The sequence below is a fragment of the Tachysurus fulvidraco genome, chromosome 1, assembly GCF_022655615.1.
Source record: "Tachysurus fulvidraco isolate hzauxx_2018 chromosome 1, HZAU_PFXX_2.0, whole genome shotgun sequence".
In the NCBI taxonomy this organism is placed as follows: domain Eukaryota; kingdom Metazoa; phylum Chordata; class Actinopteri; order Siluriformes; family Bagridae; genus Tachysurus; species Tachysurus fulvidraco.
In genome coordinates this window covers 46,196,537-46,221,815 of record NC_062518.1, presented here as the reverse complement: position 1 = coordinate 46,221,815, position 25,279 = coordinate 46,196,537, and the positions used below count along the sequence as shown (strand labels likewise).

Genomic DNA, 25,279 nt, shown 5'->3' with positions numbered 1-25,279 from the left:
CTCCAAAACCAGACTGAGAAAGATTGGATGATCATCTCTCCTGTAAAGTCAGATGAAGGTTTCTACCACTGTGAACACCCAGAGAGAGGAGAGTCACTGCAAAGCTGGGTCTCAGTCAGAAGTGAGAAACTTTTTGAGAATATATTTTTATTTGATTCTCTTTTTAATGAGTTTCAATGTTTAATTTCTGAAATTCTGCACTTATTCTTCTCAGTCTCAGGTCCTATATCCAATGATGGAACATTAGGACTGGTTGTTGGTTTGGGATTTTTGTTCATCGCTTTTCGGATCTTAATGATGCTGCTGTGGTCCTACAAAAGAAAAAAAGGTCAGATTACTACATTAGCTTTGTTATGTAGAATATAACCAGAATTGTAAAAGTATAAAGCAATTTTTGATGCATCACATAATCATGGACAATAACTAAAGGTAAACAATAACTAAGTGTTGATGAACAGATCTTTAAGACTTAAATCCATATTATACTGTGAGATATGGGGACATTCTGTGTAGATTCTAAAAAATATAAAACATATATTAACTATATTAGCTGTAATGTAGTGAATACTATATAGTCATATAATACATTGTTATAAACTCACAACATGTAAAATTTGAAAATGTTGTGATCACGAGAATTCAATAAAGAAAAAAAAAAATCAGAATCCATGGCCTCTTAGGACTTTTGTATATTTGAATATTATTTAAATACAAGTATTATGCTATACATATAGTTTCTTGGTAATGTGGTGGAAATTCTATTCTACTAATCAGAGATAATGGTTCAAGTGAACTTTCCCTAAGTTGCAGAGAAGACCACAACGCTCCAAAGTGGCTGAATTATGCGGAGGAAATTCTATTCTATTCATCAGAGATAATAGTTCAAGTGAACTATCCACAGGACACAGCAGAGTCCTGTGGAATATCAAATTTCTTTATTCAATACACTTGCAAGTGTGAAGTCAGTCTGTCCCGACCTGAGTCTGAACAGAGTGAGTTACTTGGATGTAAGGCAGTTCTTCTTTTATACATGGAGCCGTGTGTGTGTGTCTTCCACTGTGCGTGACTTCCTCTAATCTTGTCTTAGCACAGGCAGTGCAACGGTCACTCCTTTAGTCTCCACTATTTCTACACACCTGCAGCCTGCAATGTTCTTGTTTCTTCAACCTAGTGTACAACTGGAAACAGTTCACTTTGTTACTTTTTTGCTGTTAATAGTTTTTGGTGTGAGAGCATATTGGTACAGAATGTTCAATGTTCATTTTTGTTATTCACAACATTTTCTATTACAGTAACTGAGTACTTATACTATCTATAATTAATAATTATTTTTATACTTTTTGTTACCTTATTTTTATATATATTTTTTATTTTAGATATATTTTTACTTTTTTATTATATACTTATCTAATACATATCTATAATTAATAATTATTTTTGTTCCGACTGTATAATTGACCTTTTTGTACACTCTTTTTAATATAAAATGTATTTGTCAGTATGTACACACTGTTCAGATGTAGAACATCTCTCTATATAGAAAAGCAGAAAACCAATCAGACATCAGAACTGAATCAGAACCAGTCAGGAGCTGAAGACTCTCAGTCAGGACACACACCACTTCAGGCTGGTCAGACACTGTCTCAATGACTGTTTATTTCTATCTTTAATGAATTTCTTTTAGTATTTTTCTGAGACTTTCTTCTGTTTGTTTTGTGTAGGGAGTGCTAATATTTATGACACTGTGGATGAGTCAGCCATGAGAGGAACAGGTAGCTTTGTTTCATTTCACACATTTACTCTTGCATTAGAGATTTAACTCTAGATTAACTCTATACAGTAAAGTACAGAAGTGTCTTGTAGAGACCAACACACTGCACTGTGTTCAGGTGAAGCTGCAGCTGAGATCAACAAAGCCATTTACACACAGGTCAAGAGGAAAAAGAAATCAAACAGGAACAATGGTAGAGTATTACTAATGCTGGGACATTTCACAGATTTATTAAAAAACAAAATTCGCAAATTACACTGGAAGTCTTCAGCATGTTCAATCATATATTATTTTCCTGTAGTTTAGATGATTTACTTTCAGCACAGGTTTGTTTAAAAAGTCACTGATGTGTTATCACACCTGGTGAAGATTCCACATGCTGAATGATGAAGGAAGCTAAAAACCTAAAAGAGTTTAAAGATCTACTCTAAAAAAAATCTGCTAGGACTCAGTGTAGTTTTGGCAGGAGACTGATAATGACTGATGTTTAGGTTGATGAGTTATGACTGATGTATAAAAAGGCTACAGATCATTGGGATAGTTTTGTTCTCTTCTACTGCAGGTGCTGACACTGATGTGACTTATGCTGAGATTGAACTGAAACCAATGCTAAAAACAAAGAGAATAAAAGGTAGGGCAAGATGAAGAAATGATATTTATTTATGTAGCGAATAAAACACTGTATGGACAACAGTTAGTGTGAATAACAGATTTACCAGCCTGTTAAACCTGCTATTAACACAAGTTTTCATTTTCGTATAATAGTACATCCTCAAGTGTATATACTCCTCTTATATCACAGCAATGTTTATGATCATGTTAATAAAACACCTTCTGATCAAAAATGAGAATTTTATGAGAATTTAGCAGTGCTGTGGTATACCATGTATTTTTAGTCCTTTATATGAGCTGTAGTTTTTTTTTTTTTCAGGAAATTAATCATTGAGTTGTTTCTTCCTCCCAACTAGAGACAGCCAATGTGGGTGATGAGACTGTATACTCAGAGGTGCGGAAGCACGTGAAGGTAAATTGCTTGACATTTATAAAGCTTAAAAGAAAATCACAACGCCTTGAAGTAAGAAACATTCAAAAGTGCATTGGATAGAATTTTCAAGAACTGTTAGAATTTGAACCACAAAAACATTAAAATGTTTTATTCTTGACCTTCATATCCATGTACACCAAATCCCGTCTTTCAAAATCTGTGGTGGTCAGAAGAGTTAATCCATGTTAGTTGATATCTGTTTAGAAAACATTCTATCGGTTCATTCTGCTTGAGCAGTTAGCTATGAACATGCAAGCCTAATAATGTACTTCTTTTTTGCTGCTTAGTAGTTTGTACCATAATTGATGGCAATATCATGAGATTTTTTTTTAAATATTATAATATGAATCACAAAAGCATTAATGTTTTATTCTTGACCTTCATAACCATGTATGCAAAATCTTAATATTTGGACTGTACTAAGTAAACAGCACTATGAACATTATGCTGTGACCGGCTACCACACCAAAACTGACACTTACATATTTTTAACTGAACTGTTCATATGTCAAATGTACCTGTCATATACATAGCCAGAACCTCCAAAAACTCAAAAAAAAAAAAAAAAAACCCTCCTATTTAGAAGTTCCAATAATGACCTTCCTACATATTTATAAGAGGGGATGCAGTCAGATACTGAACCTGATTTGCACATCATCTTTAAATCATCTGAGTGTAAATGAGTCTGTATTGTTGGAATCTGTACCTGATGGACATCCTCTGGTGGTGTTTACTGTATTCAGAAAGCTTTTAACATATTCAATTCAATTCAAGTTTATTTGTATAGCGCTTTTTACAGTTGACATTGTCTCAAAGCAGCTTTACAGAACATAAACATAGAACAAATGGCTATTATAAGAATAATAGAAAGATTAATAGAATACAAAATTCAAGATTAATATTAGATAGATTTAGTTCACAATGTATATATCCTCAAACACAAAATGAAGGTTTTTATCATTAAGGAAAAACAAAATCCCAACCCACATGGCCCTGTATGAAAAAGTGTTTGCCCCGTGTTAAAATATAACAACTGTGCTTTATCACACCTGAGTTCAATTTCTCTAGCCACACCCATGCCTGATTACTGCCACACTGTTCTCAATCAAGAAATCACTTAAATAAGACCTGATAGACATAGTGAAGTCGACCGAAAGATCTTCAAATCTACACATCATGCCGAGATCCAAAGAAATTCAGGAACAAATGAGAAAGTGAGTAATGAGATCTATCAGTCTGGAAATGGTTATAAATCCATTTCTAAAGCTTTGGGACTCCAGCGAATTACAGGGAGAGCCATTAATCTTGAATTTTGTATTCTATTAATCTTTATATTATTCTTTATATTAACCTTTTGTTCTATGCTTATGTTCTGTAAATCTGCTTTGAGACAATGTCTATTGTAAATTACATTACATTTATTACAAATAAACTTGAATTGAATTAAATCAAAGTAGTTTCTTGCATATTATACTGTATTAATTTTTAATCCAGTTTGTTACTTTGTACTTTGAGATCATTCTACACCACCAGCTGCCAGCAGGGGGCAACAGTGGTGCACACAGTGACAGAAGGAAAACAAATTGCAGAATTCTCCAAGTTGATTAAACTGAATTTCCTGCACCTTGTTGACCCTGACATTAAGGACATTTCACACCATCATTGAGATAAACCTGACAGGAGGCATCACGGCCTGGTTTGGGAACAGCACCAAGCAGGACAGATGGGCTTCTCCAGAGGGTGGTGTGAGCAGCTAAGCTCCCCGCGCTGTGAGCAACAGTTTCTTCTCTCTGCTATAATCAGTTTGTGTTTCTGCTCCTTGAAGGCAAACTCAAAATACAAGAAGTAGCTTCTTTCCACAGACTACTCAGTCCCATAACTAGGACAATACCTAGAACCTGGAATTCAATTGGACTCAACACACATTACCCCATCACACCATTTACACTATAAATGCAGGACATTTGTTCCGTCAAACTGTTCTACCACCAATCTGCATTCAAACATACGTTATGTAATGTCATGTTTGCCAGAACTGAAGAGTTATTTCTATTTATTCTTGTAAAATATTGTTAAAATTTACAGACAGACAAAAAGCATTTCACTGTATGTCAGACTGTGTTTGTACATTAGAAATAAAATTTGAGAAGGAAAATGAAAACATGGATTTTCCCACCTAGTGCACCTAACCCTGCCCTTAACCTTGTATATGTGTAAAATAAAGACAGCTGATGCCAGAATACAAACTTTGTTCATCTCGTTTACTGACCGGAGATTGTTCCGCTCTGGACAGATTTATATTTTACGTGCAGTAAATTACAGTCATTACATTACAGTCTATTTATTGTCACCCACTTTCCTGTTACTCTTATACAGATATGTTAACACACATATGTTTTGTAGATGATTTTTTTCTTTTGATGGTTTTGTTATTTAGCCAGTGGGTAACTAATAGTCTAGTGGTGAAATGATCCATTATACAGTTTACATAATTTCATCATTTTTTGACACTTGGCACTATTCCTGATGTGGGTGACAATAAATAGACTGTAATGTAATGACTGTAATTTACTGCACGTAAAATATAAAATTGAAAATGTAGAATTAGTCACACAACACGATACATCTCTGTCCAGAGCTCAGCTCATACTGACAGCAAGTACGCTGAAGCAACTTATATAAGTGATACCTGCAAGCAGCTTTCAACAACTTTCAAAATAAAATGCTGCAGCATAACAACTCACTAGAAACACAAAGCATTCTGAAAAATAAAATATACCACATTGTCACACATGGATAATGGTTAACACTATATAATATAGATAAAAATTGAGATGTATTCATTTTCATATTTGCTACACAAGCACTGGGTTTGTTAAAAAACAAAAAAAATATAAAAAAAAAATTTGTTAAAAAACAATTAAACTGCTAGCTGTCAGATGCAGTTTGTGTTAGTTATGTTTCGCTCATGATCATTCTGTTTCACTTACATGTACTGACTCATATTTTCTTTTCACTAATGACATTTTTCTTCCAAAAGTATTTTTCCCGCTTTTCATAGACTGCATTAGCATACACGCTTTGAAGGAGTAAGTCATTGTTGGATGTATTGAACGAATCAAAGTGCTTTCTGTTGTAATTATATTGAGAGATAATGTGAGTTTGAAGAGGAATTAAAAGATTTCACAGTAAAATTTGTTGATCCTTGTTGAGACCACAGAGTACATCATCCTGAAATGATCTGAAATAATTTGACTAACTAACAATTGGGACTTTATATTTTATAATGGATTTTTTAAGATAACAGTGTAAAGAATTTTGCTTATTCCATTTTACTTTTTCTATATGTACCTGATTGTAATATATAATGGATAAGATATTATTCTAATAAATACTGTGAATTGTTTTGTATCATGTTAAATTATTGTACTTTGGTGTAGGAGCTTGAGGAAGTTCTCTTTCCTCTTTCAGTGCTATAACCACTAGGTATCTAAAACCCGTGATTTTAAAAGACCAAATATGTCACTTTGGTAAACCTAAGTGAGCAGGAATAGTTTGTATGTTCATAGACAACATGTAGTCACACACCAAGTCCACATTCAATTCAAATCAATTTATTTGTAAAGCACTTTTAACAATTTCACAAGCAGCTTTACAGAAGTATGGAAACAGAAGAGAGAGAGAGAGAGAGAGAGAGAGAGAGAGAGAGAGAGAGAGAGAGAGAGAGAGGAACCAGGCTAGGAAGGGATCCCATCCTCAATTGGGTGACACTCTACGGTGAATAATGTGAATGTAAATAACTTCCTTTCTACAACTGTTTATAACAGTGCAAAAAAGAGCTCCTGAGGAACATCGATGGTCATCATAAACTCAGTTCGGCACAGACCTGATTGCTGATAAAGACCAGACCATACAGCTGACTGACAAAACATTGTTTCAAAGCAGGCAAGGCAGTCTCCGGGCAGCTCCATCCACAACAATCCCATGAGACACTGGCTGCCCATGTAGATCAATCCCTGGCAAAGGCAACGAGACTTCAACATGGGGTAGAATATCAGGATTGACAGGTAGCTCCGTAAGAAGAGATGATCAGGCTAGGAACTCAGAAGACTGGGAGCTCGGGAGTGGCATATGTAGCTTGACAGAGAGAGAGAGAGAGAAAAAAAAATTGTTAGATATGACTGTAATCAGGTGATGGACAATGTAAATTATGTGCAAAGTGCAGACAGGGACTCATGCAAGACTAGCTGTGACAGCATACTGTATCTAAAATTACCACATATTAGTATGAAAAATGTCTGAACAAAGAATTAAACATCTATCCAACAGCTAGCTTTCTCCCATAATGGCAAATTGTTCAACTCTGTTTGGGGATCTGTTTCCCACCTAGCTCTGCCTCTAGCCCCGCCCCCGTCCAAACTCCAAACATTCTTCAAGTCTACAATGTTCAAAATAAATACTCATTCACAAAAGGTAAATATTTAGCTAACATTAGTTAGTGACCATGAAGGGAAATTGAACTAGCTAAAAAAGTTCATGATCGTCCTCCCTGGTCATAGTATGGCAGGCGTGAAACTCGGGAACAACCTCCTAGGACCTCCAAATACACCACAGGGCCATAGCAGCAACATAAATGGTAGTAGACACTAAGTCCACCTCAAAAACCCCTTGGATCGAGACAACTTCAGGGATACCGGCAGCACATACTGACAAAACTCTGCTATAACACCCTTATAGGCTGGAGACGCGTAGTGGCCATCTGGGAAGAGTGCTCTGGCATGGCGGCCATCTTGGTGGAGGGCTCTGGCTTGGCAGGCATGAAGTGAAAAGGCTTGGGCGTGGCAGGCATGACATGACATGAGCAGGCTTGGGCATGGCAGGCATAATGTGAGCAGGCTTGGGCATGGCATGAACAGAGTTCACAAAATTCCTCCACAAAATCAGTAATGTGCCAATTCCCCTGACAAAAAGGCATAAAATCCTCATCACTGGATCCATAGTTAGGTCAGTTGTTCTGTCACGAGCGTAAAACGAAGTGTCAGAAGATCCAAATGCAGGTGAAGATTTTATTATAAACAAAGAATGATACAAGAAAAGACAAGACGAGAAACATGAGACAATATGAAAAACAACCAATGAACACATAATACATAAAGTAGGACATGGGGTTAAGTGAAGCAAGACACAAGAAACAGATATCAAAATAAAAGATATAGAAAACTCATACACATATGAACATTATGCTATGACATTATTAGGCAGGTAGTTTCAATGTTTTGGCTGATGAGTGTACAGTGGTGTGAAAAAGTGTTGGCCCCCTTCCTGATTTTTTTTTTTTTTGCACGTTTGTCACACTTTAATCTTTCATATCATCAAACAAGTTTAAATATTAGTCAAAGATAACAAGTAAACACAACATGCAGTTTTTAAATGAAGGTTTTTATTATTAAGGGAAAACAAAATCAACCCCCATGGCCCTGTGTGAAAGTGCTTGCTCCCCCTGTTAAAACATAACTGTGGTATATCACACCTGAGTTTCTTTAGCCACACCCAGGCCTGCCACACCTGTTTGCAATCAAGAAACCACAAATAAGACATGACAGACAAAGACCTGACAGACAAAGTGATGTAGACCAAAAGATCCTCAAAAGCTACACAGCACAGTGGTGAACCTTCCCGGAAGTGGACGGCTGACCAAAATTACCCCAAAAGTGCAGCAATGACTCATCCAAGATGTCACAAAAGACCCCACAACAACATCCAAAAAATTGCAGGCCTCAGTTCCCTCTGTTAAGGTCAGTGTTCATGACTCCACCATTAGAAAGAGACTAGGGAAAATGAACGAGTTCAAAGATGAAATTCGCTGCTGAGCAAAAAGAACATAAAGGCTCATCTCAGATTTGCCAGAAAACATCTTGATGATCCCCTTTTGGGAAAATACTCTGTGGACTGATGAGACAAAAGGTGAATATTTTGGAAAGCGTGTGTCCCATTACATCTGGTGTAAAAGTAACACTGCATTTCAGAAAAATAACATCACACCAAAATGTGGTGAAATATGGTGGTGGTAGTGTGATGGACTGGAGCTGCTTGTCAGGGCCTGGAAGACTTGCTGTGATAAATGAAACCATGAATTTTTCTTTCTACCATAAAATCCTGAAGGATAATGTGTGGCTATCTGTTTGTGACCTCAAGCTGAAGCGAACAGTCAAAGTACTGAACAAAATCCTATTGAGAAGCTGTGGCATGATGACCTTAAAAAGTCAGTTTATGCTCAAAAACGCTCCAATGTGGCTGAATTGCAACAATTCTGCAAAGATGAGTAGACCAAAATTCCTCATTGCAAGTTATTGCAAATGCTTGATTGCAGTTCTTGCTGCTAAGGGCGGCACAACCAGTTATTAGGTTTAGGGGGCAAGCACGTTTTCACACAGGGCCATGTAGGTTTGGATTTTGTTTTCCCTTAATAATAAAAACCTACATGTTAAAAAAATGCATGTTGTGTTTGCTTGTGTTATATTTGACTTGTCAATTTGTTTGATGATCTAAAACATTAAAGTGTGACAAACATCAGGAAGAGGGTCAACACTTTTTCACACCACGGTATGTCTAGTTTCTCTTTCTCTCTCTCTCTATTTTTGTTCCCTCTCTCTATAAGCAAAACAGGAAGTGGTAGACTTCCAAGACACACCACTGCTCAGTCAGTCAGTCAGTCATTAGACGGACAGGATGGAGCTCAGTCTACTGCCTGTGATGCTCTGTGAGTAAATGTTCTCTTTGTGTCTTCATTAGAGTGAGTGGTGGTGTATAAAGTTGTTCATCTGCAGTCTGAATGTTCTAGGACATCGTGTGTACTTCATAATGACTGTTCAGGTAGATCAGTGTCTCCATATCTGTTATGAGAAGGATTTAGTTTGATGTGTAAGTACTGTCAGTAACTATGATAGATCAATAGGTAAGAGTACAAGTAGAGCAAGTTTAAAACACAGGGTTAGTCTGTATTGTCTGAATCTGTAGTTGATGATTGTCTTCTGGTGGTGTTTCCTGTATACAAAAATGTTTAAAAAAAAGTATCTTACCATTATCAAGCAATTTTAAGTAAATTCCTTATAACCTACATTTCCTTTTTTGTTACTATTATGGTCTGTGCAGAAGAACATCTTCACTATAATGCACTTTAGTACACAGCACATTTATTAAAAATAAATACAAATCATTATTTTATAATTATCACATTATTATTATTATTATTATTATTATTATTATTATTATTATTATTATTATTATTATTATGTACAAATTAAAGCAATACATGTGCAGAAAAAAAGCACTTCTCATTAGTCCTGTACACACAGAGCAGTGACACTGTAAATTTAGATGTGAAGAAGCAGATGAGTGGAAAAAAGGATGTTGAGGGGATTGAAGATGGACGTGTAAAAGCAATAACTAATAATGTGGGTAAATTTAACTAACATCACATTAGTTTATTCTAATACACACTATCACCAAACTATTGTCTAGTATCATTTACTTATTTGTGTCAAATCGATCAAAGAATTCTACAGAAATAAACACTTCTCATTAGTCGTGTACACTGACACACTCAGGGCAGAGACAGTTTTCGAGAACTGAGAACACAGACAAGTGCACAGTTGTTGTTTAGCTTCTTTCTTTTTTTTTGCCTGGCTTGTCTATTGTATCGATGCCAGGCCATTAACATGTAGATGTAACGATCGTAACATCTACAATGTAGTGATGGGAACTATTCACTGCGCTGAGCCACATCTTTCTACAATACATGTAGAAAGTCACAGTGCTGGGAAACGAGTCTGTCAAATTGACCAGTCAAATTAAACCAAAAATGAACACAACAGCCAACCACAATATAATATTGACAATATGAACACATGTATATTTATGTGGGTCCCCACAGCGCACATGTGATGTGTCTTTACATTGTCACCATACACACTATGCACATGACACAATGTACAGAAATACAAACATTTATAATTAGAAATGAAGAAGGTGCATATGTGGGCATCTACACAGTATATGAGGGACATGGTGTCACAGTGTGGTCCCTGCGAATGGTCATTTGTACAGACCACCTTGTGATGTTGTTCATATGTTAGTCTTGTCATCATCAGATGGCCGCAGACCTGGATGCTTCTTCCTCTTTCTTTTCCCCCAGTAACAACCTGGAAAGATGAGGATGATGATTAGTGTGTTTTATTGCTGATCCCAAGACACAAACAACATACATTCATAAATGTACTCCACTGTACACATGCTCAGAGACGCTTACCTGGCGTGCTGGCACACAAGGTGACATCCTGTCCTGGATCCCTCACTGTACAGCAGCTGGGTCCTTGGTACATGTTCAGTCCTTTGTACATGTGGTATCACATGTGTCTTCGCCAGCTACTTAGAGATGATGTGCCCCTTGTACCGCTTTGACACGTTGCACTTACAGTAGGAAACATCTCTGTCCAACAAACCTCAGTTTCTGGTTCTCGCATGTGCTGATTTCAGCATTTTTGTGCAAAGTGCTCATGAGAATAGTTTTTCCCTTGTTGGGGCAGTAAGACATTATTGTTGTTACTGGCTCTTCTGAACAGTATGTGAAGACAAACATGGACCTTCTCTTTAGAAGCTCCTGGCCCAGGTTGTAGTTTGTGAACAAATTGTTACAGGTTATGTTGTTCCAATCAAAAGTCATAACAAATCTGCATTTTTGCACCTTATAGATGATGTCAAGACAATATAGGAGAGTGTGAGATGTAAATACTGTATGCCTCACAGCTGCAAACAAAAAAGTCCTACAGTATATGACATTTAACCCTACAATAATCTAACCCTACGACTGTAGGGAGGGTTGCAAATATGTGATGTTCACCCATTTTATTTTACATGTTGAAGTTTTAAGCGGAACTAATATTTTAACTATTAACTATTTGTTTATTTATTTATTTTTTTTTTAAACTTGTAGGTCAATTTGACTTGCAACCTACTGTAATAAGAGGGTTAAAGTCTAATAAACAGGTCCTACTGTAGATGCATGTCCTGAAAATAGCTTGTCCTCGGTTCAAATCACGCTCTTGGCATACAGTATATTTGTCTTAGTTTTAATTTTGGTAAGTAAAAACGCATCAAATTTTTAAGAATGCTTGATGGTAATAAATGATCCACAATAAAGTTTTTCCCTTGTTGGGGCAGTAAGCCATTATTGTTGTTACTGGCTGTTCTGAACAGTTGATGGTAATAAATGATACAAAATCATTCTTTTTTAATTTAAGCATAATATGTCTGTAAAGATCTTTAGTCATCCAGGTGAAGTTTTCTGAAAGTTGTTCTCAAGGCACATCATTCTCCCAGAAGACAGAACAGTGAAGGAGGATGGTGAGAACATTGCTGATAACACGGGCTCTGCTCCCCTAGTAAGCATAACAAAGGGGTGTTCTCTCCCTCACATCTCACAGACAGATACTGTAGGTCAATCTGCAATCTCTGGTATTCACCTCCTGCAAATCTGAGGATTCCTATTAAAACTAATGTCTCTAATAGTGCAGTTTTGTTATGCTTGGTGATGCATGTTTTAATATATATATACTGTGTTCCAGTCATTCATCAATGACGTGTTCCGAGACATGCTGGATCGATGGGTAATCGTCTACATTGACGACATATTAATATATTCTGAAACTATGGAGGCTCACGTCCAGCACGTGTGTGCAGTGCTGAAAAGACTGATACAACATCAGCTCTATGCTAAAGCCGAAAAATGTGAATTCCACACAACCTCTACGTCATTCCCGGGTTATGTCATTCTCGCCGGTGTGATCACCATGCACGAGTCCAAGGTAGAGGCAGTGTTAAAGTGGCCCCAGCCCCAGACTGTCAAAGAATTACAACGCTTTCTTGGCTTCGCGAATTTCGTCGCTTCAGTCACTGACGAAGAAAACCTCGCCCCATCTATCGTGGTCACCTGAGGCTATCCGCGCTTTTCACCTGCTGAAGGAGCGCTTCATAACAGCTCCCATCCTGCACCACCCTGATCCGGCTCGGTCTACGTGCTACAACTGCTGCACGCTCCGTCCAGCTACGGTCATCCCGGCATCCCGGCCACGTTCCGCCTGGCACAGAACACTTTCTGGTGGCCTTCTCTGTCCCAGGTCACCCAAGAGTTCGTGAAGAAGTGCGCCGTTTGCAACACGTCCAAATCTTCACATCAGCTCCCGGCAGGCTTGCAGCAACCACTACCTATCCCTCAGCGCCTCTGGTCCCACATCGCCATTGATTGCATTACCGATCTGCCCAAGTCCAATAACTGCACCGTCATCCTCACAGTCGTGGACCGGTTCTCCAAAGCGTGCCATCTGATAGTCCTACCCAGGCTACCCACGGCATTCGAAACGACAGAAACCTTGTGCAGTTATGTGTTCCGTTTCTACGGCATCCCTGAGGACATCGTCTCAGACAGGGCGCCGTAGTTCACCTCCCAAGTGTGGGCAGCTTTCTTGAAGAGACTAAATATCAACGTCAGCCTTACCTCGGGATATCACCCACAATCTAACGGTCTAACTGAGCGTCTCAACCAAGAACTCATTTGTTTTCTCTGTTCCTACTGCCACGATAACCAGACTGACTGGAGCAAGTATCTAATGTGGCCAGAGTATGCACAGAACTCACTCATCAAACCAGCCACCGGTCTCACGCCCTTTCAATGTGTCCTCAGATACCAGCCACCCCTGTTCCCGTGGTCCGGCAAACCCTCTGATCTGCCTGCAGTGGATGACTGGTTCCGTAAGAGCGAGGAGACCTGGAGCGTGGCGCACCGCCAGCAACAGAGAGCCATTCGCCGCCGGAAGCTACAAGCTGACAGGCGCCGTAGAATGCACCCAGACTATCAGACTATCACCAGGACAATGGGTATGGCTCTCCATCCACGACATGCAAATCGATCTCCCCTGCAAGAAACTCAGCCCTAGGTTCCTGGGTCCATTCAAGGTTCTCAGACAAGTGAATCCTGTGGCATACCGCCTGGCGCTACCACCCAATTACCGCCTTTCCCACCTTCCACGTCTCGCTCTTTAAGTGGCCGACGGTCCAAGAGAGAAGCAAGAGGAGACTGTCGACCCACCGGTGCCACCATCCTTGCTGATCGAGGATGAGAAGGCGTACCAGGTTCGCAGACTTCTAGACTCCAGACACTGTGGAGGCCCAAAGGAACGGTTTTGGGTAAGAGCACGAGACATCCTGGACCCCTCACTCACTGCTGAGTTTCACCAGGCTCATCCAAACAAACCAGCCTGTCGACTTCGCCGGCGTCCCTGACGCCGCACTCATCCTCGCTTCGGGAGCCGCTCGAAGAGGGGGGGCTCTGTTATGAATGAAGCACCTGCCTCGCCTCCCGACCACCACCAAAGGGAACCTTCGCCCGAGTTCTAGCGACTTCTGAACTACATCTGCTACAAACCACCGCTCCTGTCACCACCAGCTGCTTTCAATCACCAGCTTCTTTCAATCACCTGCTTCCTATAAAAGCATGAACTTGAACTCTCTTTCTCTGCAAAGTCTCGATTTGCTTCTGCTATCGGTCTGAGCTTTTTCCTGTCTGTGTATTCCTGGTTTTGACTCTGTTTTGATTTAGCTCCATTCTATGAATGTCTGCCGCCTGCCCGGGCCTCCTGCCTGTATTACTGTTTCTGATTTTTGCTGACTCTGACCTAAGCCTGTTATGCCTGTCTGTCATTACAAAACCTCAATTTCTCAGTAAAATGAGATGGAATGTAAGTCACTCTGGATATAAGTACATCTGCTAAATGATGAAATGTAAACAGTCAGTTTATTGTATGGATATACTAAATTGCTACAGTATGAAATTCTCTCTCTCTCTCTCTCTCTCTCTCTTTCTCTCTCTCTCTCTCATTCTCTCTCTTGCTCTCTACCTACCGAAGAACATTACTTCATGAGCAGAATAGTGACATTTACTTTAATCATGTTTAGTTATTATTTAAGTTTAGTTATTCTTACAGGATGGTAAGAATTAAGTTTCCTGAGTAAGATTTAATCTTGTGTGTTCTGTGTGTCTAAAATGTGCTGTGTTCATTAATAGACTGAAAATTTTCCATATTTATGTCATGTTCTGTTTCTGTTCCCTTTTTAGTGCTGATTTCACTCATACCAGTGGTCCAGGCTCAAGGTGAGTTATATATAGTTTATCTTTATATTGTCTCCATATTTAAATTGTTTTATTTCTAATAAGGTTGTGTACAATTTGATAATTTGTTGCCTGTTTATTAATGTAGTTTTTTAGATCTAACCAAAGGAGGCTGCAACATCAGATTTGAATAAATAATTTTACACTCAAATAGTTTTATGCTGCTTAAATTTCTTAACATATTAAATATAAAAGAGCACAAGTTTAACCCGCCTGTAATGTTCCCTGCTTTTCTGTGCAATTTAGGAGCACCGAGTCAAACTGACCTGGTCTGATTTCACTGTTTATAAAAAATGAGCCGTAAAATGTTTCCAAAATATTTACATATATTTTGCACACATTTTTTGTAATATTTGGTATAATAAACCTCATTTATATACAATAAATAAAGTAAAATAATAAAGCAGAAATTCTGAATTATTTTCACTATATTTATGATTTGCCCCTCCTTGAATCGCCACCTTATTGTGGTGGAGGGGTTTGCGTGCCTGAATGATCCTAGGAGCTATGTTGTCTGGGGCTTTCTGCCCCTGGTAGGGTCTCCCAAGGCAAACAGGTCCTAGGTGACAGGCCAGACAAAGAGCGGTTCAAAAACCTCTTATGAAGAATATTAAAGCAAGGTCCATGATGTCGCCCGGTATGGCGCAACCGGGGCCCCTGGAGCCAGGCCCGGGGTTGGGGCTTGCATGCGAGCGCCTGGTGGCCGGGTCTTACCCCACGGGGCCCGGCCGGGCTCAGCCCGAAGGAGCGACATGGGGCCGATCTCCTGTGGGCCCACCACCTGCAGGAGAAACCGTAAGGGGCGGGTGCAATGTGGATTGGGTGACAGTCGAAGGCAGGAGCCTTGACGACACTGGACACGGAATCTGACTCTAGGGACATGGAATGTCACCTCACTGGGGGGGAAGGAGCCTGAGCTGGTGCGGGAGGTTGAGAGATACCGACTAGAGATAGTTGGGCTCACCTCCACGCACAGCTTGGGCCCTGGAACCCAACTCCTCGAGAGAGGCTGGACTCTCTACTACTCTGGAGTTGCCCACGGTGAGAGGCGGCGGGCTGGTGTGGGCTTGCTCATAGCCCCCCAGCTCAGCAGCCATGTGTTGGAGTTCACCCTGGTGAACGAGAGGGTCGTTTCCCTGCACCTTCGGGTCGGGGAGAGGTCTCTCACTGTTATTTGTGCTTATGGGCCAAATGGCAGTGTGGAGTAACCAGCCTTCTTGGCATCTCTGGGAGGGGTGCTAGAAAGCGCCCCGACCGGGGACTCCATCGTTCTACAGGGGGACTTCAATGCTCACGTGGGCAGTGACAGTGACACCTGGAGGGGCGTGATTGGGAGGAACGGCCCCCCCAACCTGAACCCGAGTGGTGTTCTGTTATTGGACTTCTGCGCTAGTCACAGTTTGTCCATAATGAACACCATGTTCAAGCATAAGGGTGTCCATCAGTACACATGGCACCAGGACACCCTAGGTCGGAAGTCAATGATCGACTTTGTGGTTGTTTCATCTGACCTCCGGCCGTATGTCTTGGACACTCAGGTAAAGAGAGGGGCGGAGCTGTCAACTGATCACCACCTGGTGGTGAGTTGGGCTCGATGGCAGGGGAGGAAGTTGGACAGACTTGGCAGACCCAAACGTACTGTGAGGGTCCGCTGGGAACGTTTGGCAGAGTCTCCTGTCAGAGAGATCTTCAACTCTCCCCTCCGACAGAGCTTCAACCTGATCCCGAGGGAGGCTGGAGACATTGAGTCCGAGTAGACCATGTTCTCCACCTCCATTGTCGACGCAGCCGCACGGAGCTGTGGCCGTAAGGTCTCCGGTGCCTGTCGTGGCGGCAATCCCCGAACCCGGTGGTGGACCCCGGAAGTAAGGGATGCCGTCAAGCTGAAGAAGGAGTCCTATCGAGCCTGGTTGGCTCGGGGGACTCCGGAGGCAGCTGATAGGTACCGGAGGGCCAAGCCAGCTTCAGCCCGGGTGGTTGCAGATGCAAAAACTAGGGCCTGGGAGGAGTTCGGTGAGGCCATGGAGAAGGACTATCGATTGGCCTCGAAGAAATTCTGGCAAACCGTCCGGCGTCTCAGGAGGGGGAAGCAGTGCCCTGCGCACACTGTTTACAGTGGGAGTGGGAATCTGCTGACTTCGACTGGTGACATTCTCGGACGGTGGAAGGAGTACTTCGAGGATCTCCTCAACCCATTAAATCTTGGTGGCAAGGCACCGGGCGTGTATGAGATCCGCCCTGAGTACCTTAAGTCTCTGGATCTTGTGGGGCTGTCTTGGTTGACACGACTCTGCAACATCGTGTGGCGGTTGGGGACAGGGCCTCTGGACTGGCAGACTGGGGTGGTGGTCCCTCTGTTTAAGAAGGGGGACCAGAGGGTGTGTTCCAACTACAGGGGGATCACACTCCTCAGCCTCCCCGGAAAAGTCTATGCCAGGGTACTGGAGAGGAGAATTCGGCCGATAGTCGAACCTCGGATTCAGGAGGAACAATGCGGATTTCGTCCTGGTCGTGGAACACTGGACCATATCTATACCCTCACCAGGTTGCTGGAGGGTTCATGGGAGTTTGCCCAACCAGTCCACATGTGTTTTGTGAATCTGGAGAAGGCATTTGACTGTGTCCCTCGTGGTGACCTGTGGGGGGTGCTCTGGGAGTATGGGGTCCGTGTCCCTCTGCTAAGGGCTGTCCGGTCCCTATATGACCGGAGCAGGAGTTTGGTTCGCATTGCCGGCAGTAAGTCAGACTTGTTCCCAGTGCATGTTGGACTCCGACAGGGCTGCCCTTTACACCGGTCCTGTTCATTATTTATATGGACAGGATTTCTAGGCACAGTCGGGGGCCGGAGTGAATCCGGTTTGGGGACCACAGGATTTCGTCTCTGCTTTTTGCAGATGATGTTGTCCTGTTGGCTTCTTCAAATCAGGACCTTCAGCGTGCCCTGGGACGGTTTGCAGCTGAGTGTGAAGCGGCGGGGATGAGAATCAGCACCTCTAAGTCCTAGGCCATGGTTCTCAGCCGGGAAAGGATGGCTTGCCCCCTTCAGGTTGGTGGAGAGTTCCTGCCTTGTTAAGCCGTAACAGCCTCAAGTGGAGGAGTTTAAGTATCTTGGGGTCCTGTTCACGAGTGAGGGAAGGATGGAGCGGGAGATCGACAGGCGGATCGGTGTATCTTCTGCAGTGATGCGGTTGATATACCGATCTGTTGTGGTGAAGACAGAGCTGAGCCGTAAGGCGAAGCTCTCTATTTACCAGTCAATCTACGTTCCTACCCTCACCTATGGTCATGAGCTTTGGGTCATGACTGAAAGGACAAGATCCCGGATACAGGCGGCCGAAATGAGTTTCCTCCGCAGAGTGGCTGGGCGCTCCCTTAGAGATAGGGTGAGGAGCTCAGTCACTCGGGAGGAGCTCAGAGTAGAGCCGCTGCTCCTCCACATCGAGAGGGGTCAGCTGAGGTGGCTCGGGCATCTGTTTCGGATGCCTCCTGGACGCCTCCCTGGGGAGGTGTTCTGGGCATGTCCAACCAGGAGGAGGTCCCCGGGAAGACCTAGGACACGCTGGAGGGACTGTGTCTCTCGGCTGGCCTGGGAACGCCTCGGTCTTCCCCCGGAAGAGCTGGAGGAAGTGTCTGGGGAGAGGGGAGTCTGGGTGTCCCTGCTTAGACTGCTGCCCCTGCGACCCAGCCCCGGATAAGCGGTAGAAAATGGATGGATGGATGGATGGATGGATGGATATTTATGATTTGATTAAATTTTACAGACTAAACACTGTGTGTGTGTGTGTGTGTGTGTGTGTGTGTAGCTTATTGGTAGATCAGGTTTTGCCCTCTGCTGGACAAAGGCATATCACAAGTGTGAAATATTTACTAATGTGTAGCTTTTTTTATGGACGCCCAATGAAATGCAATATCCAGTGCTTGTGTGTGTGTGTGTGTGTGTGTGTGTGTGTGTGTGTGTGTGTGTGTGTGTGTACTGTATGTTCATTGCACTGGAGAGGGCAAGAGTGTGACCAATTGCACTACTAAATGTGGCCAGAGGAACACAGGTGTAATAAAATATTTTTATGAACACATAATTTAATAAAAATAGATATAATTAATTATTTACTTGCAAAGTGCATCATTTGGAACAATCCATGTCATTTTCAGGCAAGTATATGTAAGAAAACAGAAGAGAACAACAGATATAACTAGTGCTAAATAAAATGCTCCATGATGCCCCTGATTTCTTAATATTAAGCAGGTTACACATATCAGTATCAACAAGTAACAAAAACATGAACTCATAATCACTCTAAAAATGATATTAGTAGTGTAGACTTGGAATGACTTTATGTAAGGTTTATTAACAGCAGAATGTTTTATAGGGAGTCCTAAAGCTGTGGTGTCCATAAAGCCTGATACACATGTGTTCATTGGAGAGACTGTTACTCTCAGATGTGACATACAGAGAGGAGGAGACACTCAGTGGACTTACAGCTGGAATAAAGACAATAACAAACTCTCTTCAAATGGAACTAAGAGATAGTTCATAGACACCACAATGCAGGAGTTAAGAATCAGTTATGTTGAAGATTCTGACAGTAGAACCTACACCTGCAGAGGACATGGGGGATACTATCAGATTAGTGATGATGTTACACTGACTGTATCAGGTGAGTCTGTGTGTTTTTATTTCTTATCTTCACATTATTTTCAGGGTTCAGATTTTGAGCTGTCAGAAACTGAGTCCCTGTTGACTTTTACTTCCCTGTCTAGTAAACACCAATTTCTAGCACAATCATCATCATGTCTTTTTCACCTTGTGACCTCACCTTGTGTTGGATTTGCTATTATCTGATTTATTTGATGATTTGAGACATTAGAATAAGAAGGTTATATCTCTGAATTCCGATATTTTGAGAGATTTTTATAATCACCATCCACATCAGTCTCTGTCTCATCACAGAAATCCCTCACAATATTTAAACACAAGCCTCATTATCTACTCTTCACTTTACTGTTCACATTAACACCTCTGGGGTAATAATACATAATTTACTTTTGTTCTGTTGGATGTATTTCTAGATATTAATGTCTTTTAAGACATTTAAATATTTTATCATTTTGTCTGCTGTCGACTCTATAAAATGTGTGAGCACTGATTTAATGATGATGTGATACACAGGAACATCCCAGACATTTTGACCACTGCTATCTGATTACAAACTGAATTTGATTTATATCTAAAATATACTGAATATCAGCCGTGTAAGAAAACATACAACTGTAACATCTTGTATTAAATGTTAAATATAAATGTTAGTTTTAGACCCAAAACATCTGTTAGACACAGTGAATCTACTGCTTATGTTGTAAAGTGTAAAGCAGCTCTGACACCTTCATCATTTCACACCAACAGTAAAACCCAAACCGACTGTGAGAATGAATCCTCAGAGCTCCGTCTACACTGGAGACACCGTCACTCTGAGCTGTGAGCTGCAGCAGGGGACTGGATGGAAGTTTTTCTGGTACAAAAATAATCAGGGGTTACAGAATCTGAGCAGTGAACAAGTGAACACACTTAACCCCTTTATGCCTCGCCCCCCCTTTTGCAGGTTTTTCGCCTACGTGACCTACCCAACAAAAAGTGGTACAGCTCCCACATACTTTGACACACAGGGGTGAGCCTGGTGGTCTCATTTGAAAGAAGAGATTATCTAGTTTCAGAAACTAGTTTTCAGATTGATTCTAGGCCGTACTGGCACAAAGTTACAGGGGTTTGAATGCAGGTTTTCATTTCCGCCTGGGTTGTTTACCTGATAAACTGATTAATCTTATTTTTCTGGAACATGTTAGGGACCAAATAACAACTGAGAGTCATAGCCAGATGTCTTGGCTTTCACCAAAAAAAATTTCAAGTCAAAAGACCCAAAAATGGCTTCAATAAAAATATTTTTCTACGGCCATGGTCGTCTGGTGCAGCGTTTTTGTGTACTTGTTTACTGTATAACTTTGAAATAAAAGGCTGCAGGCTCAGTCTGAAAAGCCATAAACAAGCAGAGACTCTCTCTCTATCACTCTGGTGTGAAAACAGGCCTGTAACTTGACACCCTGAGCTGTGAGAGGGACAAAAGGTCAGGGATTACGCAAGAATTCTTCTGCGCAACCAGTTCACGCAGACACAGGCAAAGAATGTAAGGCATGTCAGATACCGTTGGAATCGTCTGCTTATTGGCTAAACGGCTGTATAGGTCCCAGCCCATTTTAATGCTATTGGAAGGAGTAATTGTCAGTCAAAGGCGGGTTCCCAAAAATTAGGTCATGCCACCATTGGCTTCTCAGCCGTCTATCTCTGCCATACAAGCACCGATTGGCTCAAATGAGGGCTTATTTGATTCGTTAGGACCTGGGCTATAAATATGATGTAGGCTTTGAGATTTTTGAATATCCCAATTAGGAGTTAGAGCGGCAAATCGAGATGATGGCGCACTTCTGTTTCCAGTTTTCAGAACACTAACGGAATATTTGCGGCGCGACCAGAGCGTTTTGGATTAAAAGGCTTACAGATTTCAATTCCTGGGACCTGTGTGGATTTTCGTGGATTATTTGTGTTGGAATATATTACCCCAGTGAAGAAAGAGACGCGTCTAAAGGTAAGGGAAAAACCGGTATAGCGCCACCTAGGTCAGTTTTGTCCAAAACTTTTTGAATCATATTGTGCTTTGTGTGTGGGCTTAAAAAATTATTGAGAGTATAAACTTTACTAGGTAAATAGGTTTTTTCGTGTTTTTGGAGGATTTGATGCTTTAAAGTTGAATTGAAGCTTGTTTCTGGGTCATCCCCTAGTGGTCACTTTGACTTCCGTGCCGTGCACGGCACGGCGACCAAGTGACAGTCCTTAATGCAGGAGAAACAGAGTATACAGGAGAAACTACAAATACTACTACACAGAGCTCAGTGATCCTGTCAAGATTACAGTGAGAGGTATGTCATGATTTTTTCCTCTTTTCATCACAGGTTTGTTAGAAGGTGTAAACATTATTGTTTAATTATTTAGTAATTTCTTGTTATTCCAGAATTTTCAGAATGATCTCGAAATCTATATGTTTAAAAGTATTTGTCATTTCTGACTGGTGAGATCCAAAAACATTTTGTTTAACACACACGCGCACACGCACATACACACACACACACACACACACACACACACACACACACACACACACACACACACACTATAACTATGTTTTCTGACGTAAAATCTTTGGGACAGAAAAGTTTATATAATGGCGGTTCAGTGTTTTTTATATTTATTATTATTAAAATATATTATTATGATAAAAATATAGATTAAATAAAATCTCGGTGAGAAAATAAGTGAGAACTGATAAAAATATTTGAGACACGTCTGAGGGCACATATATATTGACCTGTTTCTGTTGTGTTTTTGTTTATGTTGTCATGTGGGTTTTTGTTCTGATTCATGTCTTGTCTCCGCCCCTGTCCTGTCATTGGTTGTTGTTCTAATGTATCTGGATTATTCTCACCTGTTTTCACTTTCACCCTTGATTTGTCAGTGTATTTAAACCAATTTGTTTCACCAGGTATTTGTCTTGTAACTGTTGTTACTGCTGTGTGTTTAGTCTGCAGATGTCCTGATCTAGTGTTTGTTTTTGCTTCATTTCTGTGTCACAGTTTTATAATGTCTTTAAATAAATGAACTTCTACACTTGTATCTGCCTCCAGCCCTCTAATGTGACAAGAACAGGAACTAACTAGTTTGTCAGACTTTCCACAACAGAAAATGTAACTATAACTGGATGAAATGTTAAGTGTATCATTCATTAATAAATTAAATTATAATCATTGGCACATTCTGATTAAAACAATCTGTACTTCATGTTGGAAACTGTAACTCTATAACAGTGTTAGACACGTTGATTTATTACTTAAACTTTGTTAAAAGAAGAACACATTGTACACAATATTTAGTACAATGTAAGAGATTATATTCAGTTCATTTCAGTCTAAACACAACATATATATTAAACAGAATAATAACTTCATCTACAGAAATTGTTATAAACTGTTACAGGTTAAAAACAAACTTACTGTAATTAAAAAAACATGAAATGCTGCACAAAACCTGCCCCATGCTGTAATCGTGTAATCGTAACAGTAAAACCCAAACCGACTGTGAGAGTGAATCCTTAGAGCTCCGTCTACACTGGAGACACCGTCACTCTGAACTGTGACATACAGGATGAAAGTGTCTCTAGCAGGCAGTACAGCTGGTATAAAGATACTTCACACAGTCCTGTCAGTAGTGAACAGGTGTACAGTATCAGTGGTGTTGAAGTGACCCACACAGGTACATACACCTGTAGAGGAACAGAGAGAGGAGGCTCACGCTCCTCACACTACAGTGATGTTATTACACTGACTGTATCATGTGAGTGTGTCAGGTGAAAATGTGCATGAAAATTTCTTACTTTGGATTAAGTAAATCTAGATTAAAAATATCTTGTATTTCCTGTGTAACAGAGAGACCACAGGCAGTACTGAGTGTATCTCCACACAGCTGGCTGACTGAAGGAGACTCAGTGACTCTAAGCTGTGAGGTTACAAACTCCTTTACAGACTGGACATTCAGCTGGTACACAGTTGTTCCCTACAGAGACGGATTAACTGGAATAAATAATAATCATGGCTATATCGTGCATGTGGAGCTCCTCTCAGGCAGCAGCAGAGGATCTGGAAGCAACTACACTCTCAGTCCTGCTGCTCTTAAACACACAGGAGTTTATATGTGCAGAGGAGAGAGAGGAGAACCAGCCCTTCACACACAGGACAGCAATCTACAGCCACTATGGATCACTGGTGAGGAAAATTAACTGTTGTGTTGAAGTGTAGACTTTAAAAGTGTGAATGTAACATCAGATTAATGCAGTATTTATTTAATCATGTGTATAATTAGGTTATAAACTATGTGTATGATACATATATATATAGGACTCAGGACATGGTTGAGGATTTCTGTGAAGGAGGATTTTATTAAAAGTCAGAGCAGGTAAACATTCTGTATGTGACCAAGTATACATAAATTATTCAGAGATAATGTCTTCAGAAGATCTGTTCAGAAAACAGATACAGATACAAATGGGAGGTAAATATATTCATGGTATAAAATAAATAATAATCCTGTACATTGGCTCATTTAACTGCTTTAATTGTCTAATTATTTACAGTACAATCCTGTAACAGATTAAAACAGTTTTTTGCAGGAAAATAAATATTGCAATTTAAATCAGGTTGTCAACATTTTAGAAAATAACAAGATACTTATGAAGTGGTTCAAAACACATGGTTTTACTGTAAAACTAATAGAACTTCATAAGTGAGAGAGTAAGAAGCTTAGATCTAAATCACTAACACAGTCTACAGAATTGGGGAGAACTGTTGCTAGTTGTCTGTAGTGAAGAACATCACACACTTCTAAGAGACAACTGTAACATGAAATTTGTTTCTTGCATATTATACTGCATTAATATTACATCCAGTTTGGTACTGTGAGATCATGCTACTATCACCAGCAGTCAGCTAAGCTCTCCGCCCTGTAGTTGTGCTAAAGCAAGCTTTGCTGGACCCCAACTATGTGTGCAACAAACCCTTCTCTCTGTTATAATCAGATTGATGTTCTGCTCCTTGAAGGCAAACTCAAAACACAAGATGGAGCTTCTTTCCACAGACTACTCAGTCCCTCAACTAGGACAATACCTAGAACTCAGACCTGATTGCTGATAAAGACCAGACCATACTGAGACAAACTTGGTTCATAAACGGCATGACAGTCTCCAGGTGGCTCCATCCACATCAATCCCATGAGACACTGGCTGACCATGCAGATCAATCCCTGGCATTGGGACCACCGGGCGACGAGACTCCAACCAGGGGTAGAACATCAGGACTGACAAAGTAGCTTGTTAAGAAGGGACGATCAGGCTAATGTGGTGGGGGGAGGGGAGATGAAGGTGCTAAAACATTTGTTCCTAAAATACAAATAAGACAGATATCAGTTTCGACTACACCACCTTGGGAATTTCACTCAAAGAATTTGAAAGGGATACCTACAACTGGCATACACAAGTTCGTATCACCAATTAGAGATCGAATCATATTATTAAGTTCACCGATGACACGACCGTGGTGGGTCTCATCAACAAGAACGACGAGTCAGCATACAGGGAGGAGGTGCAAC

General features: G+C 40.7%; 1 protein-coding gene across 1 annotated transcript in view; it reads left to right on the top strand.

Annotated features, from left to right (window-relative positions):
- The window catches only part of LOC113633973 (B-cell receptor CD22-like), a 352,956-nt gene that overhangs the window by 312,253 nt on the left and 15,424 nt on the right, over window positions 1-25,279 (top strand). Inside the window, exons 8-12 of the mRNA XM_047813882.1 lie at window positions 215-328; window positions 1,541-1,630; window positions 1,722-1,772; window positions 1,890-1,964; window positions 2,334-2,402. Of these exons, the coding sequence (XP_047669838.1) occupies window positions 215-328; window positions 1,541-1,630; window positions 1,722-1,772; window positions 1,890-1,964; window positions 2,334-2,402 (399 nt within the window). The remainder of the gene's footprint in view (window positions 1-214; window positions 329-1,540; window positions 1,631-1,721; window positions 1,773-1,889; window positions 1,965-2,333; window positions 2,403-25,279) is intronic.